Source organism: Meleagris gallopavo, chromosome 6 (genome assembly GCF_000146605.3).
Source record: "Meleagris gallopavo isolate NT-WF06-2002-E0010 breed Aviagen turkey brand Nicholas breeding stock chromosome 6, Turkey_5.1, whole genome shotgun sequence".
Taxonomy (NCBI): Eukaryota; Metazoa; Chordata; class Aves; order Galliformes; family Phasianidae; genus Meleagris; species Meleagris gallopavo.
The window spans coordinates 46,224,719-46,242,889 of NC_015016.2; the positions used below are offsets into that span (position 1 = coordinate 46,224,719).

At 40.4% G+C, this 18,171-nt stretch overlaps 1 protein-coding gene across 1 annotated transcript in view; it reads right to left on the reverse strand.

Annotated features, from left to right (window-relative positions):
• Positions 1 to 18,171, reverse strand: part of BMPER (BMP binding endothelial regulator) — a 144,870-nt gene that overhangs the window by 118,844 nt on the left and 7,855 nt on the right. The window contains exon 4 of the mRNA XM_031554058.1: positions 2,711 to 2,810. Coding sequence (XP_031409918.1) covers positions 2,711 to 2,810 — 100 coding nt within the window. The remainder of the gene's footprint in view (positions 1 to 2,710; positions 2,811 to 18,171) is intronic.

The window sequence follows — 18,171 nt, forward strand, 5'->3', positions numbered from 1 at the left end:
TTTGTAACATTTTGTTTGTGTTCAGAAGAAATGCAACCAGCAAAAATCACAGCTTCCCTTTTCCTGCCTGCATTCCCTATGGGCACTCTGGCAGTCTGACAAAGTAGTAACTGAGAACAAATGCTGCAGGGTCAGTCCCAGCTGCAGCTGAACGCCGCACTGAGAGTTCTGGGGATCTATGAGGACAGCAAAGGGGATCTGATGGGACACAAAGAGGGCTGAAGAGCCTCACAGCCAGGCTGGTGTGTATATCCTTCATTTCCCAAATGCTTGACACTTGTTTTAGATTTTTGCACAGAATAGAGAGGGAATTCTAGCAGCACTTGGAAGAGCAGGAAAGCAAGCAGCTTCCCCAGAGAGCTGGTTCCATCTGTCTCTTTCTATGGGACCAGAACACCCCAGTGAAAATGCGTGGCATCGAGACTGATGCAGTTACACAAGAGACTGATGCAGTTACACAAGTGCATAGTTAGCTTTACCTTTCGCTTTACCTTTCAGACAGAAAAAAGTATTCAGTAGTTTAGCATTCCCTTTGCAAGATTAGGCCCTCAAAAGCCTTTTTTTTTTAGTTCTGAAATTTAAAGCTGCCCTTGCATTTTAAGTACATAGAAACTGCTGTCTAGAATCAGACTTCTAGCCAAGTGATGCTCTGATGGCATCAATTTCCTTTGCCATTTTGTCACCAGTTACCAATGTCCTAAGAACCCTCTGCAGCTCCTCACAGTCAGTTCTGCATTCATGCTACACTACAGTATCAGCAATCTTTCTGTTACTTCAGGCTCTGCTAGATCATTTTGAGCATCTTGACAAGTTGAGAACTTTGAAGAAACTGCTGGTAACCTTTTTTCATTACAAAAGCAATCATTCACTGTCTCCATCTGTCTGTTCTTTGCTAATGAGAAGTATTTATCTACAAACTTGGGGCTACCTGGTTCCTATAGGAGAATTTGGTGGGAAATGTTGTTGGATGCCCAATAGAAATGCAGGAAGATATCACCCAGATCGCTCTGTCTGTATACTTAATTGAGCCCTTCAAAAGACTCCAGCAGTTTTACAAGGCAGTGTTATTCCCACTAAGTTACCTATGTGCCTCTTAATTCTATTTTTTTAACACTTTTATTAATTTTCCCATTAGAGACATCAAACATACTAATCTGCAGATGCCAGTCTCAAGCCAATACAATAATGTATAATGTAATATTCACATCAATTCAGGATAATAACAAGAATTCAAAATTAAATTTTCAATGTAATATTTATCTTCAACTTACTTAAATGTCTGCATCCTCATCTTTGAAACATTCACTTTTTTAGTGCAGAATCATTTTGTATGCACAAATGTGCATACGTGTAAAACTTTCAGGAAATTGACCAGCTACACATCCCTTTTCCAAAATGGAGAATTAGCATAATCAAACTAAAATTAGGACATTTTTTGCTATAAGTCTGACACTAAATAAAATCTGACAAAATAAATAAATTACGTTTAGCTTATGTGAAAACTTTAACTACAAATTCTCTTTCAGTAATACTTCTTTTTTCTTTTTTTTTTTCCCCCATTTCATTTCCTTTTCTTCTAAGTATCAATCTTAGACAAATTTTCAGACTAGGACTTGCCAAACCTATTCTAAAGTTGCAGCACAAGTGAAGACCAGCTAGCACAACCCTGCAGTCACTCGGGAAAAACATATATCCATCACGTTTCTCCTGTCTGAATTTCAATGTAACCTGTTCCGCATTTGTATTTCCTCTGGGAAGGCAATAAATGCTCACATTTCCCAACAATTTATCCTACCGCACCTCTCTTCTAAACTATAACACCACTGGGGAATTAAACAGCACAGAAAAGAAACAGCAAAAGTGAAGCTGTCTGAATCCCTCATTCTCCACCTCGTGGGCTGCATCAGCAATCTCTCAGCAAAATCACTTTTACTGCATATAAGTTACTGAATTAGAATTAAAAAAAAAAACGACTTTTTCAACTTAATCTATTTTCACACTTTTTACATGTGCAAGTATAGTAACTGAATACCATGCATTTTAAACAATTAATTTATTATTTTATATCTGACACTTAGCTCCTTCTAAAGAGCTTCGAGGATAAAGTGTTGGTCAAGAATACATACGTAGTGTTCAGACTGTAACCCACTTTGGCTTTAACAAAGGTGTCGTTGATATTATTATTTGAACCAGGATAAAACGAAGAGAATTTGGTTTATTTGTTCCTAGTACTGGGAAAAATAGAAATAGACATGGATAATTACTATGTTTTTATTAATAGCAAGCACTATTCCTGCTATGTCCAACCACATGGGAAGTTAAAGAAATTCTTATGGATGTATTACCATAAGCAGATTGATTTTGATGTAAAGTATTTCCAACAGAGTAAGTTAGAACAGGAGACACCACTCAAAAGACTGACAACATACCAGTGAAGTACAATCAAGATGTATTCCTAGAGGACTGCCACTGCACAAGACTTAACAATAGCAGAATGAAGATGTGAATTTATGTTATCTTCATCAGCTTTTTAAATGTATTATGGATTATATGTATATATAAATGGATTATAATTGTGGTTACTGTCCTTTTGAAGCTTTGAAGCTAGGTGACTAGCTGAGAGGCTTCTGACTTTGTCCCATCTCTGGCAATATAAATTTGAACAGGTAACACTTTTTAAAAGAGAGAAAAAACAGGAAGAGCACCACACCTTTGCAACGTTCACAGCAAGCTCCTCTCTGCTTAATGACAAGAGCACATTCCTTGGAAAGTAGGGGACACTTCTCTCTTCTGCACGTCACTTCCTTATTCTGGAAATAAATAGACAAATAAATAGAAGACACTGCATATAAACTGCATCCACGGCTTAGTTTCTTGCAACTCAGAAAATAAAATGTGAGCTTAGCAATCTGCTCTCTTGCTTCTGAAGTGTTTGTGATTAAAAACACCCTCTGCTCTTGAAGGGCTGCAGTAAAAGATAGCCTCTGAATTGTCCAGAAGCATGTGTAAACACTGTTTTACTAGGACAATAATTCATAACTGCAACACATTATAGTACAGAAAGTGTGCCCTGTTGAAGAAATCCACTTTATCATGCTAGCTGCATGATGTGCCTATTAAAATATCCTTGACGTCCTGAGGTGTAGCCCCATGAACCACACAGTTTAGGAGTCATTTTTCATACTGACATAAGACAGACATCTGAGGAAAAGCTGACATATTTAGAAAAACTAAACACTCTTGCAGCACTGAAATCATTTTTAGCTAGCAGTATTACCTGACTACGCAGGAGTCCTTCGAAAGAGGCTGCTATATACTATACTATGAAAGAAAATTTCATATTTATCTCTTTCTCCCCAAAATACTTAGAATCAATGAAATAATACAAGCAGGTAGAATTACTGTACATTACAGTGTCATCTTTCTACAGTAAAGAGACAGTAATGATGAAGGCCAAAGAGCACATTGATTATATTAAGGGATGTCAATATAGGTTGTGTGACAGCAAGAAGAAGAAATGTTCCATTTATAGCCTGACTTTACTCTTTAGTGTCAACCACTCTGGTTAGCCCTACCTATAAATAAAGACAGAAACAAATACTTGAGGTTTTTTTTTCAGTCAAATTTTGATACTTGAAATTCCTCACTGAAATTAGTCCTCTGAAGTGATCTCTGCCTGTAATTAGTAGCTCAGTTCATTAAGAGACACAGGTGGACATTACTGGATGCAAGCACCCACCTCACCCAATCTTATGACTTAATTAGAGACCAAAAAATCAAAGGAGAAAAAAATGTAAATCATAAAACTAAACCATGCTTTCCAGTTCTTTTCTTTCGCTCCCTGTGGCCTCATTCAAGGTGCCTGTGGAGGATAACACACAGCTTTTATTACACTCCAGCCCTTTGTTTAAAATAAGAGGTTTATTTTCTTCAAAGTCACTGCCTGATCTGATGGGAGCTATAAAGGCTCTTCAATCTTATCAGTGTAAATGAGGAATAACTCCAGCCAAGACACTGTGAAATCAGTAAGTGAGGATCTGGCTCTAAATTGCTGCTCAGCTGAAATGCAGCTGCAGTGACATGAGCTACTGTGAAGAGTCAGGTCACTGCTAGTTACCAATACATGCTGGTGGCTCTGCATTCCTCCAAGTATTGCAGAGCAAACATACATGCAGTGTAAACAGTCTAGTTAGAATGAATTTATGAGAATGCTCCAGTTCTGGGTTGGCACAAAACAGCTGCAACAGCAAGACTGCCTCAGCAACGTCTTTTTAGTGCACAGGGTGAAATTCTGCTTTTCTTTAGGTGAACACAGTGCCCCTGACTTTGCTTTAATTCAGCCTGCTAAAAGACAGCAGAAACAACTGTACTGAATCGACTACATACATGCTGTATTTTGAAGGGTTCTGATAAGATCCAATTATCTTTAGCAAAACTTTGTCCAATGCAAGATTTAAAAAGTGTAGTGGCACCATTCCCTCTATCTGCAGAACAGTCTTCTGCGTGATGAAAGTGAAATTGAGGGAAGAGCAAAATCCATTGTGCAGTATGTTCCTTTGGAGAACATGATTGACCTAGCTGAGGCACATCATGGACTCACTGGATGTATGACATGTTGTGTCCCACTAGGTCAACCTAGCTAGGTAGAACCCATGTTATGCGGCTTGGCAGGCAGCTGCCCATCACACTCCCTGAGGAAGGAATCACTATTGAGGTTGAAAGAAGAAGAGTAGAAGAGATCTCTATAGCTTTTTGATCCCTCATTCCCAGAATGCCCTGAGCTGAGCTGGAAGGGACCCACAAGGATCATCCAAATCCTAGCTCCACAATGGACCACCCAAGATTCAAATCATATGTCTGAGTGCCCAAACACTCCTTGAAAACCAACAGGTTTGAGGCCATACTCCTGGGGCAAATGTCTCCTGTAGCCCAACTTTCCAGTCAGCTTCTCCCCCTTTCTCCCAAGCATGAACTTCCTTGCCCTGCCCTCACGTATATCCTGACATGAGCATTCCTTTACAAGAAATCCTCCTAAGGATGAGCCCAACACATATTTAAATAGAAGATGCTTTCTAGATACTGTTCCTAACTTTGGCCTAGGTCACTTAAAAAGAAATAATCTCTGCCAATAACAAATTTGGTGCCATTGATCCAATCAGCGAGTACAACTAAATTTGGATCTCACTCCCCTTATCATCAGCAATACTAGTGGTTAAAGCCCAAACTCGTGACCTTCACTACAGGTGAGGATCAAGTAACTGGAACGAGAAAGAAAAACTCAGTGTGTCATAACCTAGCTATAGATGGAAGATTTTGGAGTTCATGACCTGGCAAAGAGAACAAGGGCTGTTTAACGTTAAGTAGCTATTCCAAGTAAATCACTTTAATTGTTCACGGTGCAACTAATGCCACTTTAAAAAGAAAAAAAAAAAGAATAAAAAGAGAAAGAGAAGAATAAGATCATCTTGGTCCTATGAAGAAGAGGTTACAGCCTCCTGCCTACAGGACCAGCTCTGTGTGCCCCAGATAAGGAGAGCCAGTCCTTTGCTAGAGAAAGGCAGCCAAGCCTTGAAGCAGAGTGGGATTTGCAAAGATGATGTTCCTCCTCTGCAGCTGGTGCTGCAGGCAAGCCCCCAGGGAGGTCAGAAACTGGCCTTGTCAGATGCCACCCTAAAGTGCCTAACTCCTTGTGCAGGCAAAATGTGGAAAAAAATAGGTCAGAAGATGTGGAGGAAAGGGTTAATACTGTGCTGATCCAGCATAGGACAGCAGCAGCAGATAAAACAGGACTGGTAAATCATTGTTTAGTCTATTGCAGTCAGGCATTATCCACCCCAGATCTCCCAGGCCCACAGGGTGTAAAAGTGCAAGGATAAAACAAAGAGCAATTGTCACCAGCAGGTATTTTTCACACCGTCATCCAAAACACTGCTCTTAATGCATACTGTGCATCTGCTCGTTTCAATTTTGTTGCCTCCCTCACTCCCTCCTGTTTCACAAGGGCAAAGTGGGGTGCAAGAGCAAATGGACTTCAGCAACAACCCTTCTCCTTCCAAATGCATCCCCCTCCTATCCCCAGTAATCATAACATTACACTACTTGTCCCAACCATACATTTAAAATGTTGCTAAGTAGCTGCATGCAGGAGCGTTGTATTACAAACCTCCATCTGTGTTGTCAACAGCGCCCCTGGAGTTGTTGAAAGCTCTCAGATACTTTGATTTTTGCTGTTCTTAAGAGAAAACTTCTTAGACAGCAACATTCAGAAGCCAACAGTTATGAGAAGGTGGGGGATTTTCTTCCTTTTGTTTAAAGGATATGCACTCTGGTACCAAGAAGTGCGGAAGAGACACATGGCTCATAAATACATAAACCATTTGCTAAATCAGAAACCTGGGACTCAGTCAAAATCCACAATAGGATCCCAAGATTCATAATAAATAACTTTTAATTATAGTCCTGCACTATAGTTATTTTAAACAGATGGCTTATAGATTCACATCTGGGTTTTTTTCCCCTATTTTTTAATTTAGTGCTCAGGCACACACACATACAAGGGGAGAGAACATTGCAAGAGATCAGCTAAGGTTTTTGTTAGTGTTGGAAAAATACGTATTTTCTAAAAGAGATTAGGCTGATCCAGAACAATGCTGCCACGGCTGATGCAACTCCCCACGAGCACCCGTTAAAAGGGCTTGCACTGAAATTTGGGGCTCCCTCAGAAGGGAAAATGTAGGGATGTGCTGCAGCATCACCATGGGCCCCTCTGCTGTGCTTACAAAGCCCAATAGTGGAGAAGTTGCTTTTTAATGCATCTGGCAGAAGACCAGAAAGTTTTGTCAGGTGCCCGCATTTCTCCCCTCTCCCACACTCTGCCAGTGGGAACCAAAGATTTCTTCTTGAACCTGGCTTGCAAAGGTGATGTCAAATTCCCTACGAGAGAGGTATATTAGCCAGGGCTAATACTGGTGGTGCCACTTCATGTTACCTTTATTGCGATCTCCTCTCAACATAACTTGTTCAACTTCCACATACACTTCATATTTTTACCTTCCAACAAAGATCTCTGCACAAAGTAGCCCTGTCTAGTGACAAAATATATCAAACTAAAGGCATTAAACTATAAACTACAGTTAAATAAGATGCCAACATGAAAAAAAAATAAGATCAACAACAAAAACAACCACCAAAAAAACCCCTAAAAATAAATCTGAATATTTGGCAAAGACCTTAGAGCGGATGCGTGCCAAACCACAGATTGGAAGCTGCAGCCAACTTTTACAGGGTTCCCCACTGGGCTCCAGCCGGCTCACAGCAGCCACCAGGAGGATGGCTCTTTTCAACCTGGATGTGGCTTGGAAGAGATAAAAACTGGGAGTCCGTTTTGTTTCTTCAGGGCTGCACCCGTCAGCAGTACTGCAAGCCCCAGCCTTGGCTGTCGGCCGGCTGCGGAAGGCCTAGCAGATGTGGATTCTCAGGAGGCTAGATTTCCTATGTAAAATTCAGGGTTTTCATCTCCTTTTTTTTTCTTTTTTTCTTTTTTGTAAATGTGTTTAGAAAACTAGCACTGTGTTTCTAATATCCAGAGGATGTCGAAGGTTCATACTGAATAGGATAAATGCTGCTTAAATTTTCATTTAACCAAAGAAAGCGATAGAGAGCTTGTTGTAAAAGCAAAAGGAATAGATCTGGTAGAAGCAAGAGCTACCATTAATGGCTCATCCTGAAACTGTTCACTTTTGACCATTACTCATCGCAGTACCACTAACACTGATGATACTCCTCCTGGAGCAGTCCAGAGTATCCTGAAGCTCCTGCAAGAAGAATAATCCTCCAAAACAATAACGATTTTCAAACAATGGTGAAATCTACACCCAGGGAATTTGGGATGGGGCTTTCCAGTGTGAAGAAAGAGCCATTTAAAACGAAGGAGGCCTGTGTGCTCCAGTCACTTCAGCACGGTGAGGCACAGTGCGGGTTGCAGCAGGGTTGGAGCAGGCCATAGCCTGGTGCTGCCAGCTCTGCCAGGCATCCACACAGCCAGGGCGGCCTCACAGTGCCCACAGAGCCACGCTCACTCCACATAAAGCACAGGGGCCAACACTGGCCACAGTTTCTGTCCCTCAGCAAAGCTGGGGAGAGCAGGCTCTGCACCCATTTCATGCAGACAGCCCCATATCGTGCCAGCTTGAACTCGAGAACAGGCTCAGGCACGCGCATAACTCATGCTCTAGACAAATCCTGAGGCACTTTCTGAAAATACTACCCCCGTTCTTCTGGCACTCTTGCCTGGAATTTCACATCTCAGGGCTGATCTGCAAACTTCCCTGCAACTGGGGAAGCTGATCTAGCAGGAGAGAGCTGCAAAGTACTGTGAGACTGCTGTCTGCAAGGATCATTTCTCCACCTGACCTGGATCTGTGCAGTGTGGCCTCAGGGAGGAGACACTGCTCCCCAGGGAGAGCTGTTTGCAGGCATTTCAGACCACAGTCAGGGGGAGTGAGAAGAAAGTCCAATTTCCCTTGTTCCTTACAATTACCCAGTGTTGTTTTTTGCACAAAATCAAATTTCCTTGCTAAAACAAAAATGGTCTACCATGCTAGATGTTCTTTTAAGTATGGGGTGGTAAAATATTCCTCTATGAAACAGTGACCATCTTCTGTAAAATGATACCATTCCTTCTGTTTACCCATGTAAACTCACAAACACAAAGGGACACACTTCACCATACAGAGGGAGAAGCCTTATGAAATATAAGCATGTTCTCCATTTCAATGAATCTATTCAGAAGGGTGCAACCAAACATGTGCTGCAGTACTTCCAGCCCTGCCCACAGTACAACACGACTACAAGTTCAGCACAAATTGCATTAGACAGATGCAAATGACAGTATTTCATCAGGAACAAAATATGACAGTGCAGATGACAGAGCATCCTTCTCCTTTTTTTAGGAGTGTGCACAGTAGCCTCTGATTCGCTCACTCATCCCTGTAACCTCTTTGGTTTATCTGCTTTAGTTTAAAGTTCCATGCCACCATACATGTAGAGCAGAGAGAGGGCTGCAGCTCTCTGTGGTGGTACCAACCACGGACTCCCTAGGAAATGGGATTAAAGGAAAGGTCCTGCTGAAAGATGACATCAAATTTCACTGCAAATGGATATTTCTCACCATTGAGACAAACACATTAGTATGTGCAAATCATTCAGGACATATCACTCACAACCCCTTCTAGACTGAACAGATTTTTTTTTCAGTGTTTCATGATGTTCACCAGCATGAGGAAAGTGACCTCTGTGGCTCGCTTCAATCCTGATACTCCCTGACAGCAGCCTGCTGCACTATCACATGGTGAAAAGGAAGTCCTTTCCCCTTACATTTGCTTGCATTAATGAAACTGCATAGATTGCAGCTGGAATCGGAGTCCTGTAAGATCAAACACTGCCTGAGTACATTGTAGGAGCAGGTCCCTGCTCCAATGTGTTTGTCGACAAAGCTGACACAGCTGGATTAAATGACCACAACCACACTTTAAGTCAGAAGGAAAGCCAGAACAGGATCCAGACCTCCTTGCTCTCCATCTTCCTGTTTCCACCTCCACCTTTAAGTGTCACCTAGGTCACCTAGCCTTTAGAGCTCATTAACTGTACAGCTAAAGGCAAAACTCTTCAAGTGTCAAGAGAATAGTATGCGATGTTCTTTTAGCAATAAAAGATGCAGTCTTCAGAATTTCCCAGTAGTTTACACTGCTGTCCAAAACACTACCCAGTTTTCCAGGAGTCAAGATTCAAGGGAGGGGTACACTCTGGAGTTCTTATAGAGGACCTTTACACTTCACAATGTGTATGCATTTAAAATTCACACCTTTTTCCCCCTTTCTGTGTTATCAACAATATATATATACGCATACATATTTGTATTTTGTCCATAAAGAACTCATATTAATTATGAAAGCCAGCTAAAGATGATGTAAATACCTAAGAAAAGGAGTAGTTATAGGCAATACCTGTTTATTTAAAGCTCCTGGTGGATACATGTACCTGTGCTGCTAGAAAGGATTGTGTCCCACTGAGCTCATGCTTTGCCCCTCACCGGACTTTCCCAGTCACTCAGATCAGCCAACAAAACTTTTCAGATGATCACAGCCCAACTCATATGGGCAAAATGAGTGATCCTGAAAAGCATGGTCCAAACCCAGCCTGGCTTTTGACGGAAGCCAATCAGGCACATATATTCTCCCAGAGAAGAATGAAAAACAAGATGTGCCAGTCGTTTAAAACAGATGGTTAAACCATGTGAATTCAACAAATTTTAGATCAAGCCACCATGTCATGCTCTGTCCTGCCTCAAAAATGAACATTAACCTAGTTTCATCAAAAGAGCCTCCAACAACACGCTACTTATTTTTCTTAACTATTTCCATCCTGGTTCTATAGTTTATGTCTATCTAATTTTCCAACAGAATGCAAAACCACAAAAACTGGAAGGAAAAAAAAAACCAAACACACCAAATTTGAGTACATCTGCTCAAAATTCCTATTTTTGGATGTGTTCACTGTATCTCTTGCAAGCTGAATACTGACTGATGGTCATTTCTTTTCTACTAATGTAAATTAAAACTTGATTTGAAAATTATTTTAAAGAGGTGTGAAGGCTGATATTTTATAAAAATCATTTCATCATATTTTGATGGGCTAAATCTACAAATCTATGTTGTCCAAACAACAGTTAGCTGTTATTGTATCTTTATTGCCTTCTGTGTCTGAAGTCTGCTTGCTCAGACTTTACACGGGAGATTTAGATAGTGGCAAATATACCGGTCTTGGGTTTGAGCCTGTTCTAAAAATGTTGAACAAAGCAGCCCTTGAGGCAATGTACTTCTTAAAGACTTTAAAAAGCCCAATGGGCCTCCTAACTTTGCAACAAGTCATATCCCATGAAGAAATTCACTTCTGTACAACACAAAAACTGAGTTAGATTAAAGAAAAGGGAAGGAAAAAAAAGCAAGGTCCCCTGCTGCTCTGTCTGGCCAGAATCATGTCTTTTACTGCCCATATCCTCTAAAGAAACGATGCTCTCATGATATATTACCCTAATACATCACCAAGTGACAGTTTTCTCATGATACAGTATCCTCAAAGATGTGATGCATGCCAGAAGCAGCAACAGGAGATCTTGGATGGGGAGGGGAGGTAAGGGAAAGATTTTCTGTTTTCTTCCAAATTTTCAACCTACAATTATTTTTTAATGTAATATTGTCAGGAAAATCCCTGTCAATCCCAGCTTCATAATCCAGAGGACTCCAAGAAACTTCACTTTCAAACTGGAAAGCACCAAAAAACCCCTCTTCATTTAATTGAAGCAAATTTTGAACTAGGACCAAAATGCTTGAGGAACAACAACGAAAGAATAGTAGCCCAAATGAAAGCAACAAGTCTGTTCTCTATTATAAAATTATGTAGGCAAAAAGCCTTAGGACACTGGTGTTTTAATGAACTTGTAAGTAAGCTGAGCACTGACCCTGCGTTTGTTTTCTCATGTGATCTTGCCTGTGCTACACAGTGCTGGTATTTGGAAAAAAAAAAACGGAAAAAAAAAGGAAAAGAAAAAAAAGAGGTTATTCAGAAATAAACAGCATTTTGGCCAAGACTTGTCCAAAGTGGGTGAGAGTTTTCAGGATCTTTTTCTGCTGCCTTTAGATCATGGGGCTCATTCCTCACTGCTGCAGCTGCTGTACACTATCAGCATTTGGGAATATCTTCACCCAGTTGGTGCTAGTGAGAGAAGCTGAGACCATGGGAAAAATGAGTTAGAGAAAGATATGCCACAATGATGTTTTACGTGACGCATCTCTTTTCTGAGTTTCTGCTTTAGATCCACTCAGATTTCTGAACACAAAGGTTTACTGCTACAAGAAAGACAGTGGAATAAACTCCCCTTTGTTGCGTCCAAACTGGCTTTGGATTTTGGCTTTCAAAGCTTCAGACAACGCTGCAGTTACTGGGAGAAAAAGCACGTTTCCACTTGTGAGCTAAGCAGAAGTGATATGGAAGTCATTGAGAGGAAACAAAAAGTCAAAGCTGTCAAAGTCACTTTCGCAGTCCTTTTGCTGACTTTGACCACATTTTGCGGCCTGGCCCTTGCTGCTTTTGGGCGAGATGTAGCAGATGTAGCAACCCTCACTCACAGCCCTGCTTGCTCAGCTGCATGACAATACCATTGCCATCAGTTAAACCACCACATGAGTTCAGGAGGTTTGAACTGAGCTCCTCAGAGCAGATACATGCACAATGCCCCATGTACTGGGTAAACCCAGTTAATTAAACAGCTATTTTTAAATATGGCTCTGGAAAGAAGTTTGCTGTCCAAAATAAGAAACTAATATTGCACAACTACTTTCTGCTTGAAAAATCCAGTGGTTAAAACAAGTTTTTGCATAATTTTGCCCTGCAGGGATAGTTCTCACTTCTGAAAAGCAAATTCCCTTCTTTCTGTTTTGCACATGTACATACAAACAGATCTGGGAATGTCCAAAGCTGGTGAATCTTGAATATAATAATACATTGAATAGAGCAGTAGATGCAGATTTTTTTCTCAGCGTATGTCCCCCTCATGCCTTCCTTCTCGCACTGCTGGAAAGTTTAAAAAAAAAAAAGAAAATAGAAAAAAAACACGTTCCTGACAAGTAAATGGAGCTGACATTAGAGTGAAGCTATGAGGTGAATGGGCTATACGCAAGCCATTTGTCATCTTGACAAAGTGATTTTCAGTCACCGGTGGGACACTTTAAAGACATCTGAACAGTTGGCCTTGACCACCAGCGTTTCTCATGGCTTATAAGGAGCCCCATGGGACAAAGAACACAACCTGTTTTGGAAGTGATTCCTGCAGTGGTACCTCTTGATAGATGTAATAAAGGCAGTGTGATATATCAGGTGCCATTAAGATCTTTGCTAGCAGATTATATTTACATAAGTATGGAGTGCAGATAGCATCTTGTTAACCCAATTAATGAGACTCAAATGTCAGGAAAGGGATTATGACTGGCTGGAAGTCTGAAGTGCTAAGAAATGCAGCCACAGATGACTTCATTGTGTGAGACAGTACTGTTCCCTTTGAAAAGCAAGAACTTAGGCAGCAGCACTATTACCCAGGCAGCCAGGAGGAAAATCACAAGGGAGGGGGAAAGATGGCCCGAAACCCAAAGGTTTCACACCTTCAATATAAGCAGGGCTCTTTATGATGAGAGACTTAAGTGCCATGTAAAAATGAGAACCTGAAGCTGAACTAAAGAAAACTGAAAAGCATTCTCCTGAGGTCTTAGAAATTTAAGATTTTATTAACTGTACCTTATTCTGCAATAAGAGAAGGCCCTCGTCACCAAGTTATAGCCTAGTCTGGGTTGGAAAAGAAGCAACATTTCTTCCATTGTGTCCACACTTCTCTAGCCTAGAGAAGATAAGAAATTTCTTGACCATAATTTCTCCATCAATTGCTCTTGATGTACTTTACAACAAGCTGTTTGTCTTCCACAGTCTCAAATCACTAAGCTGTGTGACGCAAGAGGAGATGCTCCAGTCATCCATTAGTGACTGACTGCAGGTCAGAGCAGTGAACCCTGAATGGCAAAGAATGAGGTACTGAGCCTCAAAAATGAGAGGAGTTCAGGGTCCAGCCTTGCAGTCAGTACCTCCCATCATCTCTCTGCTCAGCATAATGACTGTGAGAAATCCTGTTCCAAGTTGTCTTCTCAGTGAAAGAGATAAGACATTTAGAGACTGCTTAAGACAACAGTCCAGTCTAAGCAGTATTCAGTGCATTTACCTAAATTCTTTAATGGGAGCAGTGTCTTATGTGCTGTCTTGCATGGAAGAGGCAATGCCCAGCAAACAGACTGGGGCTGCTTACTCATCTCTTCAGCTGGATGCCTTCCAGTGAACCTCCCTTTTGTTGTAGATGATTTGCTTTTTTTTTTTTTCCCCTTTTTTGGCTCCCACCTTTGTATGTTTCCATGTGGACTGGTTTAATTATGCCAAGAAACCTGATAATATCAAAGATATAAATTCTATACTAAAATGATTATATACAGATTTAGGCACCAAAACCACACCCCTCTTGTAACAACATGTACATAAAACCACTCTAATTTTTCAGTACCATGGCCTAGAATTCCAGATTTTTTTTTTATTTCCACTACAGATTGATTTTTGAGATTTTGCTTGAGGATTAGGAAACTTTGCCAAGTTAAATTGGACATACACAGATATTTTTCCAGAAGTTATACAAATTGCATGCTTCTTCTGTTTCCTCAATGTTTTCTTGTCAAACAAGCTCTGATTCAGTATCAGTGCATAATGTTACTTCTCGTATGTCCACATCAGCAAGTTTCTCCAGAAATGCTTAAAGTGTTTAGATCACAGACACACTAGGCCCAAAGCACACTTCTGTTAGAAAGGTTTCTTGCACTACCACACTGAAAACACTGTAATGCATAATTTCAATTGTGCAGCCTTTTTTTTACCCACTGCTTTTACAAACCGCTCATCCACCACCCCTTGATTTACAGACTAAAAGCTTGCACGCTTTGCATTCTGCCTGTCAACATAATTTTATTCAGCCACACTACCCAGTTCCTTCCTGCTCCGATGATTCCCAAGCGGCACAACATGGAGGTGCTTTACTAAATGGGACCATCAAATCTTAACAAATCCTTAGAGCCTGCTTTGTCAGCTCTTTTGCAAAAGATGCCTCAGTTGCATAAAGCCACTCTGATGTTTTTCAGCCACTAAACTCATAAGATAAACCTGAAAATCAGATGCAAATGTATGACTCTAAGCGGACATCAGAATACATCTGGGTGGTTTCTAACTCTGAAATAGACCCAATTCCCTTTGGAGCCAGTTGGATATTTCAGAAAAATTTCTTCTCAGATAGAGTTGTAAGGCATTAAAGCAGACTACCCATGGAAGCAGTGGAATCACTTGGAGGTGTTCAAGAAACATGTAGATGTAGCACTAAGGGACGTTCTTTAGTGGGCATGGTAGGGATGGGTTAATAGTTAGACTAGCTGACCATTAATTTTTCCAGCCTTAATGATTTTATGATTCTATGAATATAATTGAATATAAAGATGCTAGGAATTATTAACAAGCACAATGCTTTTAACCAAGGAGTTGTCAGAAATCTCTTCTTCCAGGACAGAACTCTAGGACACATCAGTATGCATTCTCCTGGACAAGGAGGAGTGCAGAGCTTCTGCTTCCATGCCCCACATAACATCTCAGCTACAAGAGAGAAGGTGCACACATGCAGCTCTAAGGCAGAGTTAATCTGATTCAGTCTTTAACATTGAAGCTTTGAGAATATGTTTATTTATAATGGGTACTCCAAAAAACTGGGACCTCAGTTGGTCAGTGAAAGTGCCAGATCTTTTTCATCCATTTTCTAAATACCATTTTATCACATATCCATCTTTCGTGCTCACAAGAACTAACAGACTTCCAGCACTAATACTATTTACTGCCTTCTTCAGTAGCACTTCATGGCACAAATATATGCCTCCCTCCCTGAACACTACAAAAAACAACACAGAAAATGAAGACCATAGATAGGAGGTTGTTGTGTAGAACAGGTGTAGAAATGAACATAGGAACACTTAAAGAGGATACATGTCACAGACAGCACATGAAGACGTTATCTTTTTGCTGAGATAGCAGTATGCAGACCTAGTCTAACAGCTCATTTTGGAGCACTGTCTGAAGTAAGAGGATTCCAGACATGGGGGCAAACTGAAGGAAGAAAAGGAGAAAGAAAATCTAAAAAAATAAAAAAACAAATAAAAACAAAACCAAAAAACCAGCAAAAACTGGAAGTCAAATAGGAGGAACAGACCAAAAAAAAACAACAAACAGGTCTCAGAAAGTAAGCAAGGTCAACTCCTGCAACTCCTGAGGATGACAGAAGGGCAAGAAGGGGTGAGGCTCGTATTGCACTTAGACAGAGAGCTCAGCACTTGATTCAGATGGATGCAAAATGGTGCACAAAGCTAAATCTGACAAGTGGTCAGACTAGAGATTTTTTAGCTGCAGCTTAATGCATGTGATGAAGAGGACAAGAGGTCTCAGAGGAAGTAATTACAGCAGTTACTAGCTACAACATGAGCAAATACCAGCATGATAGTCATTTTAATAGTAGTTTTACAGGTAAAAGGTTTTATACAATACTGTTGGTTTTGTTGTGGGTTTCTGTTTTTTTTTGTTTTTTGTTGTTTTTTTTTCCCCATAATGGCCTTTTATTTGACCATAAGCTCAATATAATAAAGGTTGCATTTTCATTTGATTTTTTGGTTGTTGGTTAATATTTTTCTTCCCTCAAAAATTCCTATTAAAAAATGATGAGGATATAAAACCAGATATTTTGTGGGGAAAAAATATCTATTTTTATATAGCAGCACAAAGCAGAACACCAGAAATACTGACACTGTGAACCATTCACTTACAGGACCATAATTCTTAAGAATACTGTTAACAACTCAATGGAAGAAACTTGAAAGCTAATAAAAACTATATACAGGTAACTGTATGCTTTTAAAATGCCATTCTGATATTGGACCAGCTCTTTAATAATGTTTTTCTTATTGGCAATAAAAAAGTGCCTTAACTTAGACTGATCCATTTTGCACTTATTGTAGATACATTCCAAAGACATTTGCAATTTATATTACATTTTTCCATTTAGTTTATGGTATTTTTGTGCCCTTCATACTTTTCTCCATATTATCTATGCAATTCAAATATGTTCTTTTGTATTTGAGCTCTCTAATCCATTAATTACGCCAACGAGAATCTCATTTCCATACTTGGTGTATTGGATCTTCATCATTATTGCAGTGACATATCACCAGCACTCTTCCAGGAGGGTTTTGCCAAGAACTATAATCAGTTCAGCACTGTGTGCATATGTCTGCTTGCTCGATACAGCTGACTCTATGTTAGAAATGTGCAAGCAGTGATTTCCTCACTAGCCCACGTGGCCTGAGAACACCATGATATAGCTTCTTCAAGCCTACAGATTTCCAGAAAGGCTTAATCACAAGCTGTCACATATGATTGCACACTGTGTCTCCAAAATAAATGTCACGACAAAACATAATGAGCTGAGGGCACAGATACCTATTTAGGGATGTATAAATCTCACCCACAACGTGGGGGTTTGGAGAGATTTTTCTTCCCTGTAGCTCCAGCCTGCTCCTCTGGCTGGACATCCATCAGAAGCTGGAGCCCCTCTTCCAACTGAGTTTCACACAAGTCAGAAATGCCGGCACAGGAACACCAGGCCGGGCTCCTGCTCAAAGAAGGACTGATGGCAGCACAGCACTTTTTGATCTGAAAGGAATCTAGCCTGCAGGGTGTGGGACTGCTCTGGGATGTGAAGTGATGTGCAGCAAGTGGACTTCAAAAGAGCCACAGATGGCACAGACCCAACATACTGCTATTCAACCCGTATTCGTTCCTCAGAAGTGAAAATTACCTGGAGATGTTACACGTGGTGCTACTTGGCCAGGGTGGCCCTATCTGTGTACAGGACTAGGCTGACTTGAACACTGCCTCAACGCTGCTGTCGTAAACCTAGAGGAACAAGTCAGAGTCACCATCTTCTGCCATCAGCTATTTAAGTTTCATTCTCAGATCAAAGTCTCACCTTATGCACAGGTATTTCATTAGTTAAGAGCAGAATCTACCTGAATTATTTTTAGAAGAGCCTATCAAAGCCATCACCTGAATAACAGATAATTAACCTGCTTTGGCTCTTGATTCAATTCACTTTTCACTTGCAAAACTATCTTCATCTACACATGCTGTTCCTTGGTCTCCCTAAGGAAGTACGTATTAGACTCCAAGTTGCACCAGACATGGAGTTTTAACTGGTTTTTGTTTTCTGGGTTTGTTTTTAGCACTGTATTTTTTTTTCCTCCTCATTTAAAAGATGTCATATACATCTGTATCTTTTTTTAAGTCGGATAAAAACTAATAAAGCTTTCATCATGTTGGGGCATGTTTGTATTCCAGGAACCCTTCAAACACTGATCAAAACAGTGTTCTCTTTTGCAGTAATACAGGGCTGAAAACTACCAGCACTCTACCGTATCTTAAGCTTTTTTTTTTTTTCTTTTT